The 21,819-nt window shown below is 53.2% G+C and overlaps 1 protein-coding gene across 1 annotated transcript in view; it reads left to right on the top strand.

Moving 5' to 3' along the window:
- The window catches only part of EFCAB8 (EF-hand calcium binding domain 8), a 39,672-nt gene that overhangs the window by 5,914 nt on the left and 11,939 nt on the right, over positions 1-21,819 (top strand). The window contains exons 5-17 of the mRNA XM_027558101.1: positions 83-167; positions 728-852; positions 2,790-2,863; positions 4,954-5,084; positions 9,251-9,318; positions 9,640-9,791; positions 11,669-11,806; positions 13,160-13,273; positions 14,417-14,644; positions 15,849-15,919; positions 16,956-17,160; positions 17,998-18,210; positions 19,173-19,307. Of these exons, the coding sequence (XP_027413902.1) occupies positions 83-167; positions 728-852; positions 2,790-2,863; positions 4,954-5,084; positions 9,251-9,318; positions 9,640-9,791; positions 11,669-11,806; positions 13,160-13,273; positions 14,417-14,644; positions 15,849-15,919; positions 16,956-17,160; positions 17,998-18,210; positions 19,173-19,307 (1,739 nt within the window). The remainder of the gene's footprint in view (positions 1-82; positions 168-727; positions 853-2,789; positions 2,864-4,953; positions 5,085-9,250; positions 9,319-9,639; positions 9,792-11,668; positions 11,807-13,159; positions 13,274-14,416; positions 14,645-15,848; positions 15,920-16,955; positions 17,161-17,997; positions 18,211-19,172; positions 19,308-21,819) is intronic.

Genomic DNA, 21,819 nt, shown 5'->3' with positions numbered 1-21,819 from the left:
CCAGAGATGACCACCCCCCGCCTCTGGCCTAGGACACAGGTTTGGGTTCCCATGCGGGCCTACTCCTCTGTCTCTTCCCCAGAGTTCTTTGATATCAGTAGCCACAAATGTGCCCGGGTCTTCACCTTCACTGATCTGGACAGCTGCGTCCTGACCATGAACTACTGGTGAGTCTCCTGGGAGAGCGCTGCAGGGTCTCGGCAGCAGCCGCATCACTCAGTGGGGCTGGGGTCTCCAGAAAACCTCTCTGGAAGTGGCTCTGGAGTGACCCCACCCTCTGCGCCTGTGTCCTCTTTCCCCCAAGCCGCTCCTCTGTCAGGCCTCTCTTCGCGGTCACTCAGACCGCAGAGTCGTCATCGGCTCCTCTTCCTTTCCCTCTCACACTGGGTCAGCCATCAAACTGGCCTGTCCTGCTGTGGCCTAAGGGCTCTGAGCACATCATGGTCCATCGGTAGCGTGACCTGGCAAAGAGAAGCCGAAGGAGCAGGGAGCCATTTATTTTGCTTTTTTAAAAATGTGTTGATTTCTCTTGGACCTGGTTCCCTGATGGTTTGGATCCGGGTGGATGGACCCATGTTTGTCGGCTGTTGGGGTCCAGGCTGGAAAGCTGTGTGGGCTCTGCCCTCACTTCTGAGGTGGAGGAGGGCCTCGGGAGCCAGGGAGAGGTGGGCGGTGCTGCCTGACGTGCCCAGCTGCTCCATGGTCTTCTCTGTCTCCCCGTTTCCAGGTCGGACTACCACAGGGCTGTGTTCTGCTATGGGGACACCAAAGGCAATGTCATCATCTTCACCTCTGACGATGTGACCACCGGGCTCTTCAACCCCCGAGTCCTCCCCAGGACCTCCAAATGGGGTAGGGAGACGTGGGGAGTCAGAGGAGACGGTCCTGTCTTGGGAGCTCCTCCCCGTCCCATCCCTGGGGAGGTGGCACACCAGTGTGCTCAGCTCAGAACCACTATAGGGGTAGGAGATGGGTGACCGCGGGGCAGGGACAGGGCTGAGGAGACGGGCAGTCCCTCTGAAGGTGGGAAATTGTGCCTGTGAGGGCTGGTTCGGGGGCCGAAACAGGGAGTCTTCAGAACCCTTCTCATCCTAGGGAGAAAAAACCTGTGGCAGCTGAGTGACCCCTCTGGGCTCTGGGACAAGGGCATGCTTCCTTCATTGTGTGAGCAGAGTTCTGCTCCCCATGGCTGGGAGCTGCCTGTAGGTGGGGAGTAGGGTGGAGCTGAGGGGCTGCCCTGAAGGTGGGCTCTGCAGGGCCTGGAGGAAAGCCCAGCTCCACAGCATGAATCAGCACGTGACCTTCACCGAGCCCTCGGGGGCTGAGCACGTCACCTCCTACAGTTTACCTGTGCCAGGAGGGGCTGATGTTGTCACAGTCTGTTAAGGGAGGAGCAGGGGAGGGTAAAGGGGGTGAAGGCTTGCACAGGCCCCACAGTGACGACTGAGATCCCAGGCAGGCAGTCTGCCCCAGAGCTGGCACCTGAACCTCTTGCTGGGCTGTATCTCAAGCTGACTAAATGCTGGAGGGTTCTGTTTGGGGATGCTCTGCCAAGCGGCAAGGGATCCCACGGCCTCGGAGCCTGGGGCTGTCCGGGCTTGTCTGAGCTGGACCCTGCCCAGGATCGAGGCTTCGACCCGCAGTGGCAGTCCTCCAGGCCGCTCCACGTCCATCTAGAGGAGGCGGAGGCCACTAGGGGCCCCAGCCCCCAGGAATACTGGCTCCCCTCCATCCAGGATTCCAGAGCGGCCTCTTGGGCTTCCGGAGTTTCTGAGCGGGACTCTCCTCTCTCCAGGGGCTCCCAGGCCTTGGTGACACCTCCTGCCTAGCTTGTTGGGCAGCATTCACTACCAGCCAGGCAGGAGACGGGTCCTGCCCTGGACGCAGAAGGGGTCTGGCACCCCATGTGCCTGCCTCATCAGCCTCTACCCCTGGTGCCCACCCTGTCCTGAGCCAGCCCACCCTGGTCACTATGCCACCCTGCAGATTGGCACAGGAGGCTGTGGTGGTCTTTGAGCTGAGTGGTGGACAGGAAATTGGAAGGGAGGCAGATGAGGCTGGAGTGTTGGATGGGAGTCCTTCCACGCCACATGCTGCCTGAGGGCCGGGGACAAACAAGAAGGGGCATCCGGCAGTGCGCGGACTTGGGAGGGGCTGCACAGACCAGCTCTGTGTGACCTGGACCCCGTGGCTGAACCTCTCTGTGCCTCGGTTCCCTTATTCAAATGGGGATGAGCACATTCAGTTCATGGATTTGCTAGAGGTGGAAGGAGAGAAAGTGGGGGCAGGGCTATGCTCACCATGCAGGCTCCAGACATGCTTGCTTTACGACGCATGCATGCAACTTCTTCTTGGAACTTGTATTTGCCAGACAAGATGGGGCATGTAGTTTGAAGCAGAATGACAAACTCCCAAATGACTGTTTTCAGAATGAATAAGAGCCCAGGATCTCAGTTCATTCTCCGCTCCTGCAGAGTCCGAGCTCTCTAATGGAGACTCAACAGGGGAGAGTTGAGTCTCTAAAATCTGGCTCCAGCTCTGCCAGGGGCTGACAGGGGGACTCTGAGCAGCAGTGTTTATTGGCTCAGGTCTGTTTCCTGGGTGCCAAGTTCAGTGTCTGCACTGAACTTGCCAGGACACAGGGAAGCTTGAGCGAGCATTTGTATGGGAAAGCCTTTTGAGATGCATGGGAGTTGCAAACCAGCCCAAGGGGTCTTGCTCTTGAGGTCTTGTTTGTCCTGCAAATGGGAAGACCTGGTGACCTGGGCCTTGATTTTCTCCCCTATCAGATAACTGGATCAACGTTTCTACCCGGAGGCTTCTAAGTGAGAAGTCCCCTATGTATAGAAGTTACCGGCTGAAGGTAAGGGGGCTCTTTCCTTGGCTGTTTCCATGGTAACTAGCTGTACACATGTACCACTCAGAAATAAATACAGCAGGTGGATCTGCCCTTGGGTCTGTGGCGTTGGGCACTGGTCCCCGAGGAAGAGGGTGGAGGCACCTGCTGGATCCTGCCAGCTCTTTCTGCAGAATCCCCAGGCGAGGCTGGTCTCTCTCAACACCTTCCTTGCGGCCCCTCCTGGGTGGCTTCTCACCATTGCCCAATTCCTTTCTCCATATGGTGCTTTCTGCATTCAGCAACTTAAAGAATCATGAGCTAGAAATACAGTCAGGTCACTCCTTTGCTCAAAATCCCAGGAGCTGTCCTGTTTGAACAAAGTCTCAAGTGCACCCCACGACCATCAGGACGGGAAGGGCTCTGGCCCCTGGCTTGTTTCTGGTCTTGCTTTCTACCTTGCTTCTCCTCACTCTGCCACAGAAATGCCAGCAAACTGCTGTTCTCTGAGTGCGAAGCCCGTGGCACTGCAGGGCCTTGGCACGTGCCATTCCTTTAGGCTACTGTGTTCTCCCCCCACTTACTGTACGCACCCCTCTGTTTGCTTTGGGTCCTAAGCAGCCAGCTTAGCACAGCCCTGCTTGCCATCCACCTCTGCCTTCATCCCTGCACTGCAGTGCTGATAGCAGTGGTTCCCAACCTGGCATGAGGGAATGGTTTCATAGAAGACAGTTTTTCCATTGACTGGGGTGGGGGATGGTGTCAGGGTGATTGAAGTGCATTTCATTTATTGTGCACCTTATTTCTATTATTATTGCATCAGCTCCACCTCAGATCATCAGGCATTAGGTCCTGGAGGTCGGGTACCCCCTGGCATATAGGACTGTGGCGCCTGTCACAATGACTGTTTTTCTCCCATGCCTCTGAGCTGTTCTCTGACATGAGCTGGCTTTCCTACAATTCAGCTCAATCCTAACACTGTCTACCCAAAGATAGCCTCAGACCCTGCAGGTTAAGGGTCCCACGTGACTGCCCTCCACTTCCGATGCCAAGTGCAAGTTCAGGCTGTCACCTGTGATTCTGACCCACCAGCATAAGTGAGGTTCCCATGACTGCCCTCCTTGGGTTCGATTAATTTGCCAGAGTAGCTCATAGAACTTCGAGAAACGTTTTACTTCACTAGATCACCGTTGTTTTTGTTTTAAATAAAAAGATGTAATTTAGGAACAGCCAGGTGGCAGAGATGCAGAAGGCACGGCAGAAGTGGGGGTGGAGCTCCCATCCCTGTCTGGGTCCCCACTCTCCCTGTACGCGTTCTCCAGCCCAGAAGCTTTCTGAATCCCATCCTTTTGGGTTTCTATGGCGGCTTCGTTACGCAGGCATGACTGCTCGCTTCGTCAGCCACTGGTAATCAAATCATCCTCCAGCCTTGACCGTGACAGGCACTTGGTGAAACAGCGCATGTGAGACCCAGCTCAGTGCCTGACGACCCCTCCAGTCACCTTGTCCATTCTTGTCCTGGAGAGGAAAATCTCCTGACTGGAAGGCCAAGCGTAGGGCCAGACCTCAGAGTGCATCCAGCCAGGCCATGCCCTTGGCCTGTGGGTTGCAGCCTTTTTTCCACCCAAGTTGCACCAGATAACATCCTCGTGTTCTGCATACCTCGTCCTGACAAACACAAGGCGGGTGTAGGGGAGCGCTGGCTCCCTGTCGACTAGGGATGAGGGTGGATGACAGGGACTGTGGACTAGGCAGACTTGGACCCATCCTGCCTCCCACCTTGGGATGGGGCCACAGAGAATGGTATTAGTATGCACTTGACCTAGCCTGTCCTCTGATCTATAAATAAGAGTTCACGTGACAGGAGATTTCAGTGCTTCTCACCTGTTCCATTGACAACTGGTGGCCATACTGTCCTGATCGCATTACCTGGGCTAGAACTGCGGGGCCGGAGCACTTTGCCAGAGCCTTGATCACTAGCACTAGACTCAGGATCTCCTGGCCCTTCCAGCTCCTGATCTCTGCCACTTTCTGGGAGCTGGGCCTGGACGAGGTGGGGCTGGGCCTGGACGACTGTGCTTGGGTTGGGTGTCCCACCACCATCGCTCTCTTTCCAGGCTCTCCACCTCAACTGGTGTCAACAGGTCAAGTTCATCCCCCAGCTGAACCTGGTGGCCTCCTGTTCAGCCATTGACAAGTCCTCTCTGGTGCTGACGGTGTTGCCATCCAAAGTCCCAGACAGCCTCAAGTAAGGGGCACCCATCTCCAGGTGGAGGTGGTGGGTCTGGAGAGGGTGGGTGGTGACACTGACTCTGGGATGCCAGCTTCAGTTCAACCACACGTGGCCGTCCCTGCTGAGAGGTGGCCTGCCTCTAGGACAGTGGCATCTCCTGTGGGCAGTACAGAGGCCTGTGGATCAGGCTGGGTACAAAGAATCACTGTATGTCCTAAGAGCCAACAGTGGGCTGTGGTGGCTGGAATATGGGCTCTGGAGTCTGTTTTTCATTTTTTAAATTTGAGATTGTCAGTTTTGAAAATTGACATATAATATTATATTAAGTTTCAGGTGTGCAATAGAATGATTTGATACTCATATATAATTTGTGAGGGCTTCCCTGGTGGCTCAGTCAGTAAAGAATCCACCTGCAATGTGGGAGACCTGGGTTCGACTCCTGGGTTGGGAAGATCCCCTGGAGGAGGGCATGGCAACCCACTCCAGTACTCTTGCCTGGAGAATCCCATGGACAGAGGAGCCTGGCGGGCAACGCTCCATGGGGTCCCAAAGAATCGCACATGACTGAGTGACTAAACACATGTATTGTGAAATGATCACAGTAAGTCTAGTTAACATCTATCACCACACACAGTTACACGTTCCTTTTTTCCTTTCCTGCGATGAGAACTTTTATGGAGTCTGGTTTTAATCATTCTGGCATTGCCACCAGCAGCAAAAATGTAAGGTCTCTTTTATCCACCAATCTATACACAAAATTCAGCACAAAGGCTGGCACGTAGTATGATACAGTCAGAAAAACGTTTTCTGAGTGAAGGGATGAATGTGGGTTGCTTTACTTCTGTGAACCTCAGTTTCCTCCTGTTCCCAAAGGGGACGATAATAGCCCTTCACTTACCTCAAGGCTTACGTGAGCGAGCACCGCATGTGGTCTGTGTTCGGTAGTTGGCCACACTAATTCTTTGGAGATGGTTCTAATATATTTCCTTCATGTTTAATTCCTTTACCCCGGAGGGAATATTTTCTTCTGTTGTCTTTTTTTTTTTTGAAAATCAACTGTTAGGAATTCCCTCGTGGTCCAGTGGTTGCTGCTGCTGCTGCTGCTAAGTCGCTTCAGTCGTGTCCGACTCTGTGCGACCCCATAGACGGCGGCCCACCAGGCTCCCCCGTCCCTGGGATTCTCCAGGCAAGAACACTGGAGTGGGTTGCCATTTCCTTCTCCAATGCATGAAACTGAAAAGTGAAAGTGAAGTCGCTCAGTCGTGTCCGACTCTTAGCGAGCCCATGGACTGCAGCCTACCAGGCTCCTCCATCCATGGGATTTTCCAGGCAAGAGTACTGGAGTGGGGTGCCATTGCCTTCTCCACGATTTCGCTACTGAGGGCCCAGGTTTCATCCATGATTGAACAGCTAAGATCCCACAAACTGCGTTGTGCAGCCAAGAAAATAAAATCAGCTGTTAGTCATACAGGTATATGTATATACGTAAAGAAGATTCAAACATAAATGAATCTGGAATCTTGTGGGGCCCCCTCCTCTCCCCGCTCCCTTATCCAGTCCTCAAGTCCTGGAACTAACTCTAGGCTGGAGGAGGGGAGCATATGCCTGAGGTGGTGGGGAGGCTTCTGTCTTGCTTTTGTGCTTTGAGTGGAGTGGTGTGGTGGCGTTTTGCTTGGAGCTGGTTTGTCGGTTTGGTTCCTCTGATTTGGTGGGAGTATTACCTCATGTTGGTGATATGTCTTTCATTCAGCTTCTTGTTTTATTGGGTCTCAGTGGCAGGAGGCTGTCATGGGGATTACTGCGTTGTGGCCACGAGGGCCTCGGTGGCTGGCCCTGCTGCCTTCCCACTCTAGCCACACTGGCCCCCTCGTGGTTCAAGCATGTTCCTGCCCCCAGGCCTGCATTGGTCCTGTCTGCCTGGTTTTTTTTTTTTGTTTGTTTGTTTTGTTTTTGAAACATTTTTCCTTTTATGAAAGATTTTAAACAAATAGAAGTAGAGAAATAGTATAATGCTTTCTAAGTTTGATCCCTAGGTTGAGAAGATTCCCCTTAAGAAGGGAATGGCTACCCACTCCAGTATTCTTGCCTGGAAAATCTCATAGACAGAGGAGCCTGGTGGTCTACAGTCCATGGGGTTGCAAAGAGTTGGACACAACTGAGCAACTAACACTTTAATATTCCTAGTACTATCCAAGTTAATCTTTACCCAAGTGTCTCAAAAACATCTTTTTATTATTATTTGGAATTAGATATGGGCAAGGTTTCTAGGATGGTTCTGGGCAGAGGAATGGTGTGGTCTGACATGCAGAGCATCATTCTGGCTGCTCTGTTGCAAGTGCTGGTCGTGGTGGTATAAGTCGCTAAGTCGTGTCCAACTCTTGTGAACACGTAGACTGCAGCCTGCCAGGCTCCTCTGTTCATGGGATTCTCTAGGCAAGAATACTGGAGTGGGTTGCTGTCTCCTTCTCCAGGGGATCTTCCTGACCCAGGAATTAACCCGGGTCTCCTTCATTGCAGGCAGATTCTTTACCCACTGAGCTAAGAGGGAAGCTGTATATGGGCAGGAGGGGAAGTAAGGACACCAGTAGGGATGCCATTGTATTAATTCAGGGCACACACGATGGTGGCCTGGAGTCCGCCAGGAGTGGACATCGAGATTTATTTTAGGGGTGGGTTGCAGAATATATAGTTATACACATGTGCACATACCCCGTTTCTTCATGTGTGAGTGCAGTACACACCCTGGCCAGCAGGTGACACCATTGACTGCTCTTGTTCAGTCTCTCAGTTGAGTTCAGTGCTGCGAGCCCACGGACTGCAGCACGCCAGGCTTCCCTGCCCATCACCAACTCCCGGAACTTGCTCAAACTCATGTCCATTGAGTCCATGATGCCTTCCAATCATCTCATCCTCTGTCATCCTCTTCTCCTCCTGCCTTTAATCTTTCCCAGCATCAGGGTTTTTTTCCAGTGAATTAGGTGATGCCCTCTTGGGGCATGGCCTCTGCAGGTGGGGCCGGCACTGTCAACCCAAATTCTGCCTCTGGAGTGGCCTTGTGGACTTCTTCCCTGAGTCATACCCTGACCTTCCAATCTCTTCTCCACACAGAAGTCTCCTGCAGACCTGGTCTCCTCCAGCGGTCTGTTTATTTCCCTGCAGGACTTGCCATGATGTGTACATGCCCATTTCCTTGTCTCTCTATTCTTTACTCTCTCAGGTGGTTTTCCTCTAGAAGGGAAGCTCCAGTGAAGGCAGGAGCATCCTGTCTGCTCATCCTGGAAGGGCATAGGAACTGGGAAACCTTCCTTGAATAGATGGGTGAATCAGCCTGAAATAATTTCTAGTAACATTTTGTGACAGTTCTTCCAGAATATTTCTTTGCATACATTCAGTGTGGAGAGAGATATATCTGGTTTGACAACACAGATATTTCATATGCTTTTCTTGAACTTTTGAGTTTTAGAGGAATCCTTCTGGCTGTGGAGTGGGGAGCACAGGGAAGTGGCAGAAAGGCAGGAGATTAAGAGCCCCCCACCCCAGGAGGCTGATACAGAAGTGAAGGGGGCCTGGGCCCTGGTGGGATGTGGGCAAAGAGGATTTGGGGCTCGGCTGAATAATGGGAATTCAGGAGAGGGAGCCTCTACGGTGATAACCAGGCTTAGGCCCCCGGGTAGTGGCAGAGGAGCAGTTCAGGGCCAAGTTTGGTTGAGAACATGCTGGAGTTGAGTTCATTTACTTATGGCTGTGCTGGGTCTTCGTTGCTATGTGCGGGCTTTCTCTAGTTGCTGTGAGTGGGAGCTGCTCTTCACTGCAGTGCGGGAGCATCTCATTGTAGGGGCTTCTCTTATTGCAGAGTACAAGCTGGAGGTGCACGGGCCTCAGTAGTTGCAGCGCACGGGCTTAGTTGTTCCACAGCATGTGGGATCTTCCTGGACTGGGGATCCACCCATACCCCCTGCGTTGTCAGGATGATTCTTATCCACTGTGCCACCAGTAAAGGCCTAGAGTTGAGTTTTGAAGGGAGAGTTTGAATAGAAAGAGTTGGTGGGGCAGGATGTGTGGACATGAGGGAATAGCACGCGCAAAGGCACAGAGCTTCTAGGGCTCTGGGGCCTGTGAGGCCATTGGGCTTGACTTTCTCCCTGACCCTCCCGGAACCCCTGCCTCCTTTGCTGTTGTAGGGTGTCCGTGCTGAATTTGAGAAAAGGGATTCTTTGCTTCGATTACTGCCCAGACAGGAACGTCCTGGGTAAGTAACCTTTGTATCACGTGGAAGGTGCTGGTCTGGCAGAACGAGGGTGAGGGCTGCTGAGGGGGTGCGACCTATTAGAGTTGAGGGGGAGGCCTCGTGGCATCTGGCATCTGGCCTCTGGCCGCTCCGGTGCCCGCTCATGGGCACCTGGGGTGGAGTGGTGACACGGGCTTGCTTGGCTCGGTGGTGGAGGGGATGGGGTGGGGAGGGCAGGTATGGGTCGTAACAGCAGCTGTCATCTGGCTGGAGTCTGAGGCCTGTCCAGGACAAGGTCCCAGCACAAGCCCCTAGTGGCTGATACCCGGTTTTCAACTCCAGTGACTGGTGGCTATGACCCCCTCATCCGCCTGTGGAACCCCTTCTTCTCAAGAAAGCCCGTGTGGATGATGAAGGGGCATCAGACTTCGGTGACACACATCGTTGTGAACAGCAAGGACAGCAGCATCCTCCTCAGCGTCTCCAAGGACAAGGTGTCACCCTGGGGGAGCCCAGCCTGACGCCCCCCGGCCCATAAGTTCCCGTTTCCCAAAGATGCTGGCCCACTGATAATGAGCTGGCTCAGCCAGCCAGGGGGCTGCCAGTTGGAGAGGCTCAGGGAATGGTGGGACCTCCCTGCCCATGGTCCCACCCCTGCCCAAAGGCCTAGAGGGGGGTACCCCAGGTGGCACCATGGGTCTCTGACCACCTCACCCCCCACCACAATAGAAGCCTGAGCCCAGCTCTGAGCAGCCCACTAGAGCTGCTTTCCACGTGGCCCAGCCTGGCTACGTGGTTTGTGGTCCTGGGCGGGGCCTTCGCTTAACTGGGTCTCAGTCTCCTCATCCAGAGAATGGCTGTTGAGTGGTTTAGAGGAGGGCAGGTGGTAAAGGAGCAGTGGCCGGACTGACACATAGTAGGTATACAACACAGGTGAGCCTTTCCCCTCCCCCAGACCCAGACTTGCTGCCCTCAGCTCTCCCAGTGACCTCTCTTGCCTGCCCTGGCTGGACCTTTCTCAAATGCCCCAGCTCCTCTGCTCAGGTCCGTTACTCTGCTCCTCTGAGCTATGGGTTCAGGATCTCTCCCCACCTACTGGGGACTGCACGTCAACAGTCCCAGGTGTCTTCCTGCAGGGGACAAGTTTGTGTCTTCTGGGACTCGGTAGATCAGGAGCAGGCAGGGCCCTTGGGTCACCAGGACATGCTCCCCAGCACACCCCACACTTCTTATTGTCTGGAATGCTGCTGGCAGCACCAGGAGCTGGGCATCATCCCCTCTGATGGAGACTCTGAGACTGGAGGGGTGGGGAGACAGAAACAGACGCTCATGGTCAGCGATGAGTGGAGCCAGGATGTGGATGGGTCTGTGGATTCAAGCCCCTGCCCTGTCCGGTTTGCTGCCGATGCCCCCGGGTGAGGAGTGTCCCGCAGGGACTTCCACGGGCCCTCTGGGGACACTTCCTTAACCTGGGAGGAAGCCAGGGGAACAGGCTGGCCTTTTGGGCAACTAAGTTGGCAGTTCTGTCTGTGCCCTGCCTGGCTTTACTGGAGGGATGCCGGGGTGGGAGCTGCGTGTCTAGGGGGCATGGGCTGCCTGGTGAGGTCTCCATCCTCAGCTGATGAGCAGCAGGTGCTCAAGCAGGGTAGACGTCTGGGGAGGAGGATACTGGGAGTGGTGTGTATGGCTCAGTTGCCTCATGTGACCATAAGCAAAGACTGATGCTGAAGCTGAAACTCCAATACTTTGGCCACCTGATGCCAAGAACCGACTCATTTGAAGAGACCCTGATGCTGGGAATGATTGAAGGCAGGAAGAGAAGGGGACGACTAGAGGATGAGATGGTTAGATGGCATCACTGACTCAATGGACATGAGTTTGAGTAAACTTCGGGAGTTGATGGTGGACAGGGAAGCCTGGTATGCTGCAGTCCATGGGGTTGCAAAGAGTCAGACACGACTGAGCAACTGAACTGAGTGACTGAACTGAACCTGAACTGAACGATGTCTCTGGGCTTCCCAGGTGGAGCTAGTGGTAAAGAGCCTGCCTGCCAATGCAGAAGATGTAAGGGATGTGGGTTTGATCCCTAGATAGGGAAGGTCCCACAGAGGAAGGCATGGCAATCCACTCCAGTATTCTTGCCTGGGAAATCCAATGGACAGAGGAGCCTGGCAGGCTACAGTCCATGGGGTCGCACAGAGTCAGACATGACTGAGCGACCAAGCATACACGCACGGTGTCTCTGTCATGGGCTTGTGGTCTGTGGCAGTGACAGCATGGTGGCTGTGCTCCCAGGAGCACCCCCAGGCCTCGGGCCAGCCGCATCCCTGAGAACCCACTCTTGACCTCTCTGCTGATTTCCCACCCCCAGAATATTCGCGTGTGGGACATGCAAGACTACCAGTGTCTTCAGTCCTTCTGCGGGAAGCATTTTGCCCTGGGACATTGCCCCATCACCAGCATCTACTTCCACAAAGAGGACAACTCGCTCATCTGCAGCACCTATTCAGTGAGTGCTGTGCGGGAGGGAGGCGGGCCATGGCTGCACGAGGAGGGGAGGGGCCATGGTCTGCTGACCCACGGGACACCGAGGGGTGGTCACATCCTGTCCTGACCGAGACTGCTTTATGCCATGAGGACAAAGCTGCTGGGCTCTGTGGCCTGGCCCTCAAAGTGCTATCCCCTGCGAATTCCTGGAGGACTGCTTCTAGGCCCCCAGTGGTCACCCTCTATGTTGCTCTTGCTGCTCTCTTGACCTTTGCCTCCTCCAGTCCTTCCTTCTGGAAGCCTGCCTTGACCCCCAGGCTAGGTTAGAAGCCTTCACTCCAAGCTCCTTTGCCTGGCCTGGATCACAGCCCTTATGACTCTGTCCTGTCATGGTTACATGACTGTCTTTCCTGCCAAATCATGAACCCCAGGAGGGCAGGGCCCACACCCACACCCGAGCAGTCCCTGTGAAGGAGAGAACCTGGGGGGACCTGCCGTGAAGCCTGCCTGTGAGCCGTGACGCAGCTGGTGCCCATGTGAGGTCTGCCCTGAACCCCTCAGGGTGGGACATCCTGGGAGAAGCACAAAGGGCTGACTGTCCATGGTGCCGGTGCGGGGAGGGGGGCAGCGATGTGACAAGATGGAAGTTAGGGGGCTATAGGGATGCTTGGCAGCCAGTAGAAGAGGTTCGATCCAGAAAGGGAGACGAGGGTGTCACCTGTGGTTGAGAGGAAGTGGTAGCCCTACATGGCTCTTCTTCCCTCTGTTGGCCAGCTGACACACTCAGTGTCCTTGTGCCATTGGCTGACTCTCCCAGATGGCAGGTGTCCTGAGAAGGGAGTTGGTGGGTTCCTTCCCCTCTGCTGAGTGTCAGGACGGCTGTCAGCGCTTGTTGAATTCAACAGACCTTTGAATTTCATTTCAAAGCAGAGAGTATATTAATTAGGCACTGGCCCATCCCTCAAGGAACTCATGGGGGAGTAGCATAACAGATAATTTTAATAGAAAATGCTGTGCATTATATGTAGATGTGTGCTGGGTGCCTCATGGAGCACAGAGAAAGGATCCCGAGCCTGGCTGGAGGCTAAGGCAGTCAGGGAAGGCTTCCTGGAGGAGGGAACACCAGATCGAGGCCTTATGCTTTTCAGAAGTTATAAAAGGGACTTGGATTTGTGCTTTGGGGTTGTAGGAGCTCTAGGGTTTGGAAGCTCTGATCTCAGGAAGTGGGGGCATGGATTTGGGGTGAGCTGTCAGTAAGCCTGCATGCGGTTGAGGATGTCTTGGTGTCTTGGTTTACTGGAAGTTTCTCCCTGGGGCCAGTCACTGACAGCGGGCCCTTCTGACTGTCCAACTGTCTGCACCTCCTCCCCTACAGATTGGAATCCTGAAAGGGTACCTGGAGACGCAGGGGCCTGGGAGAGCAGAGGAGAAGACCACGACTTACAGCACGCCCCTGTGTGCCGTCCTCTACAGCAAGGTTTTCAAGCAGGTCAGTGGGCAGCAGCTTATCTCTAGGGCTGGCAGCAGGCACAGGGGGCGGCGTGGGGCAGGACTCTCAGAGCTTGGGTGGTGGTACGGGCAGCGGGAGGTTGGCGAGCAGCTGTCTTGCACAAGGGTTGCCCTGGGGGAGACCGGAGCTCCACCAAGTGGCCACTGGGTCACCAAACTCCTCTGAGCCTGTGTGCCCCTGGCTACCACCCCAGGTCAGCTCTGGGCAGCCTTCTTTCCGCTGTGTGTGATGGAACACGGGGTGTGGGCTGCTCTTTGAGGATCCTGGGGTGGGTGTTGCCCCTGGAGGTCATTTCCAGGGAAACCGTGGTTCAGCTTTGTTATGGAAGGGGAGGGAGGCCCAGGCTGTGGTCCTGAGCAGAGACCTCTGCATTGGGCAGAGCAACTACGCATGTAGATTCTGAAGTGTGGGGACAGCAGGGGCTCCTGGGCCCTCTGCCCCCTCTTACTGGTACCCATTTCCTGGCTGGGGCTCTGGGTAGGGCGGCTCTGTCTGCTGCAACATGGCCTTGGCGGTGGGAGGCCAGCACTTACCTCTTTGGGTTTCCCTCTCGTTCTGGCTCCTGGCACCACCACTCCTCATACCTTAGGGCTCCTCAATGCCCTTAACCAGTTTTAAAAAAACCCCCCTTATCTAGCTTTTCTAGATGTTCTCAATGGGAAGGTTAGTCTGAAGGAACATCCCCTGTTGCTGTTTCATCGTCACAGTCGTGATGTTGCTTCAGGTGGGGTGACCTATCTTTAACCAACATTTCCCTGCTTAGGGGACCATTAGTGTATTTCTTGTTTTTTTTTCCTATCCTCCATGTTAATGCTTTTTCGGTAAGTGTCTTTTCTGGATTCAGTATGATTTTCTCTGGAAAGATTCTGATAAATTCCATTTCAGAGTTAAAGGGGATTTCACCAAAGCGGTTCCTTCTAAAAGAACTGTGCCAGTTTGCACAGGGCAGAGGAAGGCCTGTTTTCGAGAGTGGGTTGTCCTGCAGCAGGAGGGCCCAGAGTGTCTGTCTTCTCGGTACACTGAGTGGTGGCTGGGCTATCAGCAGTCATGCCAGCTGGCGGCTGCCCTTGGGAGTGGGGGCCTTCCCCTCCCCAGGAGCCCCGGCTGTGTGCTCCCCCACAGGTGGTGAGCGGCTGTCTGAGCGGCATGGTGAGTGTGTGGGAGGTCGTGACGGGCAGGAGGCTGATGGAGTTCTCAGTGACGGGTGACCAGCAAGTGGAGCTGACCGCCATGTCCCTGGATGAGTCAGAGGGGTGCCTGCTCACGGGTCTGCGTGATGGCACCGTGAAGATGTGGAACTACAGCGTTGGCGAATGCCTGCTGACCTTCCCCAAAGCGGACCAGTTAGAGGTCAGTCTGGCCCATCATCTGGGGCCTGGGGGCCCCTCACAGCTCCTGTGACCCCAGCACGTGCTATTTTTCACGTCTCCCTGAAAGGCTGTGCACACAGACTCCCTGGCTTTTGCCTCCCTGAGCCTTTGTGCATAAAATGAAGCTAGTTGAGACTTCCCTGAAGGTCTAGTGGTTAAGACTTCACCTTCCATTGCAGGGGGTGGAGGTTTGATCCTTGGTTGGGGAGCCAAGATCCCACATGCCTTGAGGCCAAAGAAAACCAACACATAAAACAAAAGCAATATGGTAACAAATTCAATAAAGACAAAAAATGGTCCACATAAAAAAATCTTAATCAATAAAATGAAGATAGATAATAGGGCCTGTCCTCCACAAATGTTCTTCAGATGTCAGCTACTCTTGCTCTTTTAGTGTGTTAGCACTTCTCATCTTATATCTTGGGAGGATTTTCCCAGGTGGCTCCGGTGGTAAGGAATCCACCTGCCAATGCAGGAGACTCAGGAGGTCCTGAGTTAGTGGGTTTGATCCCTGGGTCAGGAAGATCCCCTGAAATAGAAAATGGCAAACTGCTCCAGTATTTTTGCTTGGGGAATTTCACGGACAGAGGAGCCTGGTGGGCTGCAGTCCATAGCATCGCAAAGAGACACGACTGAGCGAGTGAGCACACAGGCGCCCTACATCTTAGGGCTTTAGGTGGCATTGTTGGCAGTGGGGTCCTGTGATTCAGAGCCACCCATACCCCTGTTTGGGAAATGCCTGCCAGGGTTGTGAGGAAGATCTGTGGCTGTGGCAAAGTGCAAAGCCAGCAGTTCCTCTTTGGGACTTGAGCCTGTTACAAACTTGTGACACAGTTCTTTAAGAAACTCAGAAGGAGCACTTGGCCAAGAAGCCAGGGATTAGGGACTGGTCCAGATCCTATGACTCAGTTGTGTGACCTTAGCCAGGCTTGACCTTGGCTTCCCTCCTGTCCCCTGTGAGATGGACATGGACACTTACCCAATCTGCCACCTCCAGGTCCATCACATGGATAATGGGATGTGAGAGCACTCTGAAAAAAAATATAGTGGTTTCACTGCTAGGGGAAGTCTCATTATCATGGAGAGTTTGGATTTCCTGCTTGGTATGGTTAGGAAGACATTTGGGGCCTGGGGCCATTTTCTCTGAGGTGCCTTAGTGTTCTGTTTCCTTTCCTCTTCAATAGATTAGTGGGATTGTCCACATGAACAAAGTGTTCTACACGACTGGATGGAGTAAGAGAATCACTTATTACACGTGAGTAGCCAGGGTGCAGGGCTTCCCTGATTTGGCTCAGACAGTAAAGAATCTGCCTGCAACGTAGGAGACCTGAGTTCAATCCCTTGGATGGGAAGATCCTCTGGAGAAGGAAATGGCAACCCACTCCAGTATTCTCGCCTGGAGAATTCCATGGACAGAGGAGCCTGGCGGGCTACAGTCCACAGGGTTGCAAAGAGTCGGACATGCCTGAGCGCGGAAATCACTGCCAGCGGCCAGGGCGCACGTGGCGGGTGACGGCAGCTGGCCCTTCTCTCTTTACTTAAGATGGGCTCCTCCATCCCTAACGTTGCTGGCGGCTGGAACACCAAGCAGGAAATTAGTGCAGGGTGAGGTTTACTGCTTCGTCCTCTCATCTGTCCACTTATTCATCACTCCATGAGGCCAACAGGCTTTGTACTAGGTGCTGGGAATGGATATAAGCAAGAACATGAAGTCTCCATCCTCCTGGAACTCAGACACTAATCAAATAACTTAATTTATAATGATAGTCTGTTCAGTGCTATGAAAAAAACAATACAGGTTTCTATGGGGAGGGGACAAAATCTGATCTAGTGTCAGGGGCCATCAGAAAAGGGTCATCTGAGGTGTCATGAGTGGAGTGGGATCTGAAGAGTGAGCAGGAGAGGTCTTAGAGAAGCAGTGAGGGGCTGGGGACAGGAGCGACATTATAGGCAGAGGAATAGCAAGTGCAGGGGCCCGTCCTCTTCAGAGAGCCTTTCTAGGGTCATGATTTCCCCTTCTTTCAGCCTGAGGTCTTGCTCAGGTGTCTGAAGGGGGCGAATCTGTAAGATTAGTGTATGTGAAGCCCCTAGGACCAGGCCTTTACAGCAGGCACATAGCAGATGCTCAGTTAATGCAGTCAGCCGGGCAGAACTCCAACTCTGCTCTACGCCTCCTCTGGAGGGGTCCTCCTCTGGGTCAGAGCTTGGAATCCCAGAGGCTTGGATGTTCTTCTCCCAGGATACCAATAAGGCTGAGCGCTCCACCCTCCTGCCTCCGGGCACGTGTGCAGGTTCCACAAGATCAAGCCGGTGCTCTTATGCCACCACTGGCAGACCTTCCACACGGAGGATGTCCTGAGCATGGCCAAGTACCAGAACCAGTTCATCGCCACCTCCTCCTACAACGGGGACATCCTGTTCTGGAACGTCGGCACCTTCAGGCCCATCCTCAATTTCAACGCCTCTCAGAGCCCCTTGCCCTTGCTGCCCAAGAGGGTACAGTCAGCAGAAGCATGCTTTCTTCTTCGTGCTCCCTTAGCTGTGGGCCAGAACCATGTAGGGCTGGGGAGTGGGTCAGGGACACCCTGGGAGGTGGAAGGGAGTGATGGTGACTTGTTCTGAAGGAGTTTGGGAGCTAGGGAGGTAGGTGGTAGTTCTTATAATTATTCTCATTTGACACATGAGGAAACAGGCACAGAGACGTTAAGTATCTCTCCTGAGGTCACACAGCCATCAAGTAATAGATCCAAATCCAGGCTGTCTGACTCCAGAGCCTTGTGGCTCTAATCCTAGTCTCCCGAGGAGATTACTGTCTCTTTGAAGGTGGCTCACATTGACCCATCGCTACTACAGATTACTGCTCTGGGCTCACTGGGCTCTTGGTAGGACTTGGGAAGCCCCCACAGTCTCTGAATGACTGTATCTTTGTGGATTAAAGCTGGAAGGGGCCTTCGGGGTCACCCTGTCCAGTAGTTTTCCAAACTTGTGGAGAGAGGCTTAGAGGCTATTACAGCAGCTTCTCCAGGACACTTCAGCTTTTTGTCTATTTTACACTTTGGAGTTTCCCTTCAGACTAAAAACTACTTCAAAAATACTTGGGAAGCACTGTCCACTTACAGTTGGGGAGACCGAGTCCTTCCTGGACGCTGTCCCCTGCCTGTGGGTGCCCCGGGGACAGGCTTCTAAGCTTTGGTTCAATGCCGTCAAGGTACAGGGTTTCTGGGAAGCAAGCCCAACGCACCCGGAGGGCCCCGTGGTGTTGGCATTGGGCAGGGAGGCCTCCCTTCCAACCGGGACGCTGCAATGCCTCATGGGACTCCCTCCCACGCACAGGTGAAGGATGTGAACGACTGTGTGTTCGATAGCCACAGGCCCAGCAAGCCCTGCATCGAGCAGGAGAAGTGGGCTTACAAACTGCACCTACAGCCCCCAGGCCTTCGCACGAGGGCCATGGTCGATGCCAACCTGCGACGGAACCTGATGTCGGCGCCTCCAGTGATGAGACACCCCAGAGACAAGGAGCCGGCCAAGCCGGTGCCCCTGAAGGTGGCCGCCCCATGTCCCCACCACCCGAGGAGGCGCCTTGGCCAGGCCTGGGTGGGGTCCCTTCCGATTAGGCCCATTGCTGCCTCGGGCCTGGGCCCAGTCTCTTCCAGGAGCACGGCCAGTACAGACCTAGTGTCTGCAGGCTCGAGGGTCAAGGGTACAGCTGAAGTTCAAGCCTTTCTCTGTCCTTGGGCTCCCATCACCCAGGCAAAGATGAGCCACCATGCCTCCTGCCCCAGAGAACGAGCTGTGGGGGTCTGAAGCCCAGAGGCAGCCACCACTTCCCTCCTCCTCTGAGTCCTGGCCTCTGCCCCAGGTTAACCTCCCCAGGCTTGTCTGACAGCCCTGTTCTGGAGCGGGGGAGTTGGAAGGAAGAGCAGGGGGTATCTACTGTCTCCTGCTGACTCAGCGTGCATTGGCCTCTGACCCTCAGCCATGAAGACCGTTATCTCCAGTGAGAGGCTTGAGGGACCAGTCAGATTGTCTCAGCACCTGCAGTCTAATTCCCATTCTGGAGAGCTGGGCCTCAGTGAGAAACCCCACCTTCCCCAGACACAGAGAGCTTGTGAGGCACAGGGCAGTCTGAACCTCAACCCACATAATCTGCTGGATACATGCACACCTGTCACTCTGAGGCTCTCAGACCATCCTTGAAGTGTCAGGGTTGTATAACTACATACACAGCCCTTGATCCTCACCTCTAGCCAGAGTGTCTTTCCCAGGATGAAGGAGGGGGCTTCCCCAGAAGCCAACTGTGCTCTCTGCCCTGAAAGCAGAAGCTGCCGGTAACTTAAACCTGAGATTCTCCAGCGTTGGAGTGTCTTTATGCCCAGGATCCTTTGAACACCCAGCTGTATCTTTTGGGGGGAGGTGTCCACTCTTTCAGCATTTGCCTCTGTCTCTGTTCCCCAGAGATTGTCTCAAGCTGAACTGGGAGGCCCATTTTTTTTTTTTTTTTCCAGAAACCTCTCAGTGCTAGCAGCCTCAGTCAGTCAAGATTATCCCTTGACAGACACTCAACTCTCAAAGAGGCTGAAAGGAAAAAAGCAGACTTCCAGAAGAAGCTGTTGCTGCAGTCCAATGCATCGGTGGAGAAGGTTGGCCATGTTCAGGCAGGGGCTGGGTTGTGAGCCAGGGGCTGGACAGTTGGGATGCAGACTGGAGATGTGGCACCTGGGGGTCTGGGAGCCCAGCCTCGTTCTCCCAGGACCTGGAGAAGCCTGTTGGACGTGATGGCAGTGCTCAGGATCTTGGCTACAGGGCTGCCATTTTGGGGGTGTCCCCAGTGTGTGGGGCTGTCTAGGGAGGGGAGCAGTGTTCCTTCCTGGACTGGGAGGTAGGAGATGAGGCATGTTCAGAACCCACTGGTGAAGTGCCCTCCTGAATTTTGCGTGATGCGTGAGTGGGGATTGGGTTATCTCTGTTCTTCCTCCTCCTGTACCTTCCCCCTTTCTGAGCTTGGACACGTCTCCCTCTGCTGTCACCCCTGGGTAAGGTGACCTCTAAGGCCCCTTCCAGGTTTAATCTGAAATAATAGGGTAATTCTATATGGGTCCCCTAGGCTCCTACCATGAGCCCAATGAGAATATAATTAATAGCTGTAGGTTGCAGCAGGGCTGCTCCATGGCCCAGTTTCTGGGACTCAAGAACAGGGGAGCAGTGTCCTGTGGGACGGGTCCTGTGGAATGGAGCAGAGAGCTACCAGTGGCTGGACCTTCTCTCCTTCAGGTTCTGAATGTGCTTTCCTCTGTTTTTAAAAACATGGCTTAAAAAAACCCTCCAAAACTTAAAAAAGTAGTATTGGTTAAAAAAATAGAAATATGTGTAAAGCAAAAAATAAAAGGTCCATGTTTCTCACTGTGTACTCCGTCTCATCCCCCAACAGTGGTCGCAATCACTATGAAAAGGTTGGTTTAGCTTTGTCTTTTTTTTTTTTAGGGGAGTGATGTTAAATTATATAGCTACGTGCATTTGCTTTTAAAATTTAACTATACTATATTATGGATATGTTTTCTCCCTAGTGATTTTCAGCTTATTCCTTTGTTAGGTTAAAAAATTATTTTCTTAAATCTACATTTCTTTAATAGTACATGAGTCTGCCTTTGTCCTCACACTAAGCCAGTCCTAGACATCAGCCTTGTCTTCATTTCTGCCAGTCTGGTAGGTGGAAAATATTGTCTTTTGATATTTCTTTGGTTATTTGTGATGTTGAGCTTTTTGTATTTTTGTTAGACAGTTGCATTTCTTCAGTGGAATAAATGCATATTCATATCCTTTTCCATTCTTTTTTGTGTTAATTTCTTGGAGCTGTCTATATGTTCTGGAAATGAATCCTTTGCCTGTTGTGTCTTGGAGATATTTTCACCTCATCAGCCTTCAGGGTGTCACATTGAGGTTTTAACTTTTTTTTTAATTAGTTAATTAGTTTTATTTTTGGTTGCTCTGGGTCTCCATTGCTGTGCACAGGCCTTTCTCTAGATGCAGTAAGCAGAGGCTACTCTTGGGTGAGGTGCACAGGCTTCTCACTGCGTAGGCTTCTCTTGTTGCATAGCGTGGGCTCTAGGGCACGCAGCTTCAGTGGTTCCAACTCCTGGGGACTAGAGCGCGGGCTGAGTGGTTGTGGCATGTGGCTGAGTTGCTTCACGGCATGTAAAATCTTCCCGGACTAGGGACAGAACCCTGGCATCTCACTGTACAAATATATCAAGGGGAACGAGTTTGTTTTCTGCATCATTCTGAGTTGAGTACAGGTCTTTAGAAAAATCTTGTTTGAGCCTTCAGTTCAGTTCAGTTGCTCAGTCGTGTCCGACTCTTTGTGACCCCATGAATCGCAGCACACCAGGCCTCCCTGTCCATTACCAACTCCCGGAGTTCACCCAGACTCACGTCCATCGAGTCAGTGATGCCATCCAGCCATCTCATCCTCTGTCGTCCCCTTCTCCTCCTGCCTCCAATCCCTCCCAGCATCAGAGTCTTTTCCAATGAGTCAACTCTTTGCATGAGGTGGCCAAAGTACTGGAGTTTCAGCTTTAGCATCATTCCTTGCAAAGAAATCCCAGGGCTGATCTCCTTCAGAATGGACTGGTTGGATCTCCTTGCAGTCCAAGGGACTCTCAACAGTCTTCTCCAACACCACAGTTCAAAAGCATCAATTCTTCGGCACTCAGCCTTCTTCACAGTCCAACTCTCACATCCATACATGACCACAGGAAAAACCATAGCCTTGACTAGACGAACTTTTGTTGGCAAAGTAATGTCTTTGCTTTTGAATATGCTATCTTGTTGGTCATAATTTTCCTTCCAAGGAGAAAGCATCTTTTAATTTCATGGCTGCAGTCACCATCTGCAGTGATTTTGGAGCCCCAAAAAATAAAGTCTGACACTGTTTCCACTGTTTCCCCATCTATTTCCCATGAAGTGATGGGACCGGATGCCATGATCTTCGTTTTCTGAATGTTGAGCTTTAAGCCAACTTTTTCACTCCCCACTTTCACTTTCATCAAGAGGCTTTTTAGTTCCTCTTCACTTTCTGCCATGGAGAAGGCAATGGCACCCCACTCCAGTACTCTTGCCTGGAGAATCCCAGGGACGGGGAAGCCTGGTGGGCTG

Source organism: Bos indicus x Bos taurus, chromosome 13 (genome assembly GCF_003369695.1).
Source record: "Bos indicus x Bos taurus breed Angus x Brahman F1 hybrid chromosome 13, Bos_hybrid_MaternalHap_v2.0, whole genome shotgun sequence".
Classification (NCBI taxonomy): domain Eukaryota; kingdom Metazoa; phylum Chordata; class Mammalia; order Artiodactyla; family Bovidae; genus Bos; species Bos indicus x Bos taurus.
Note: the sequence above shows the minus strand (reverse complement) of the source record. Positions and strands in the feature narration are given on the sequence as shown.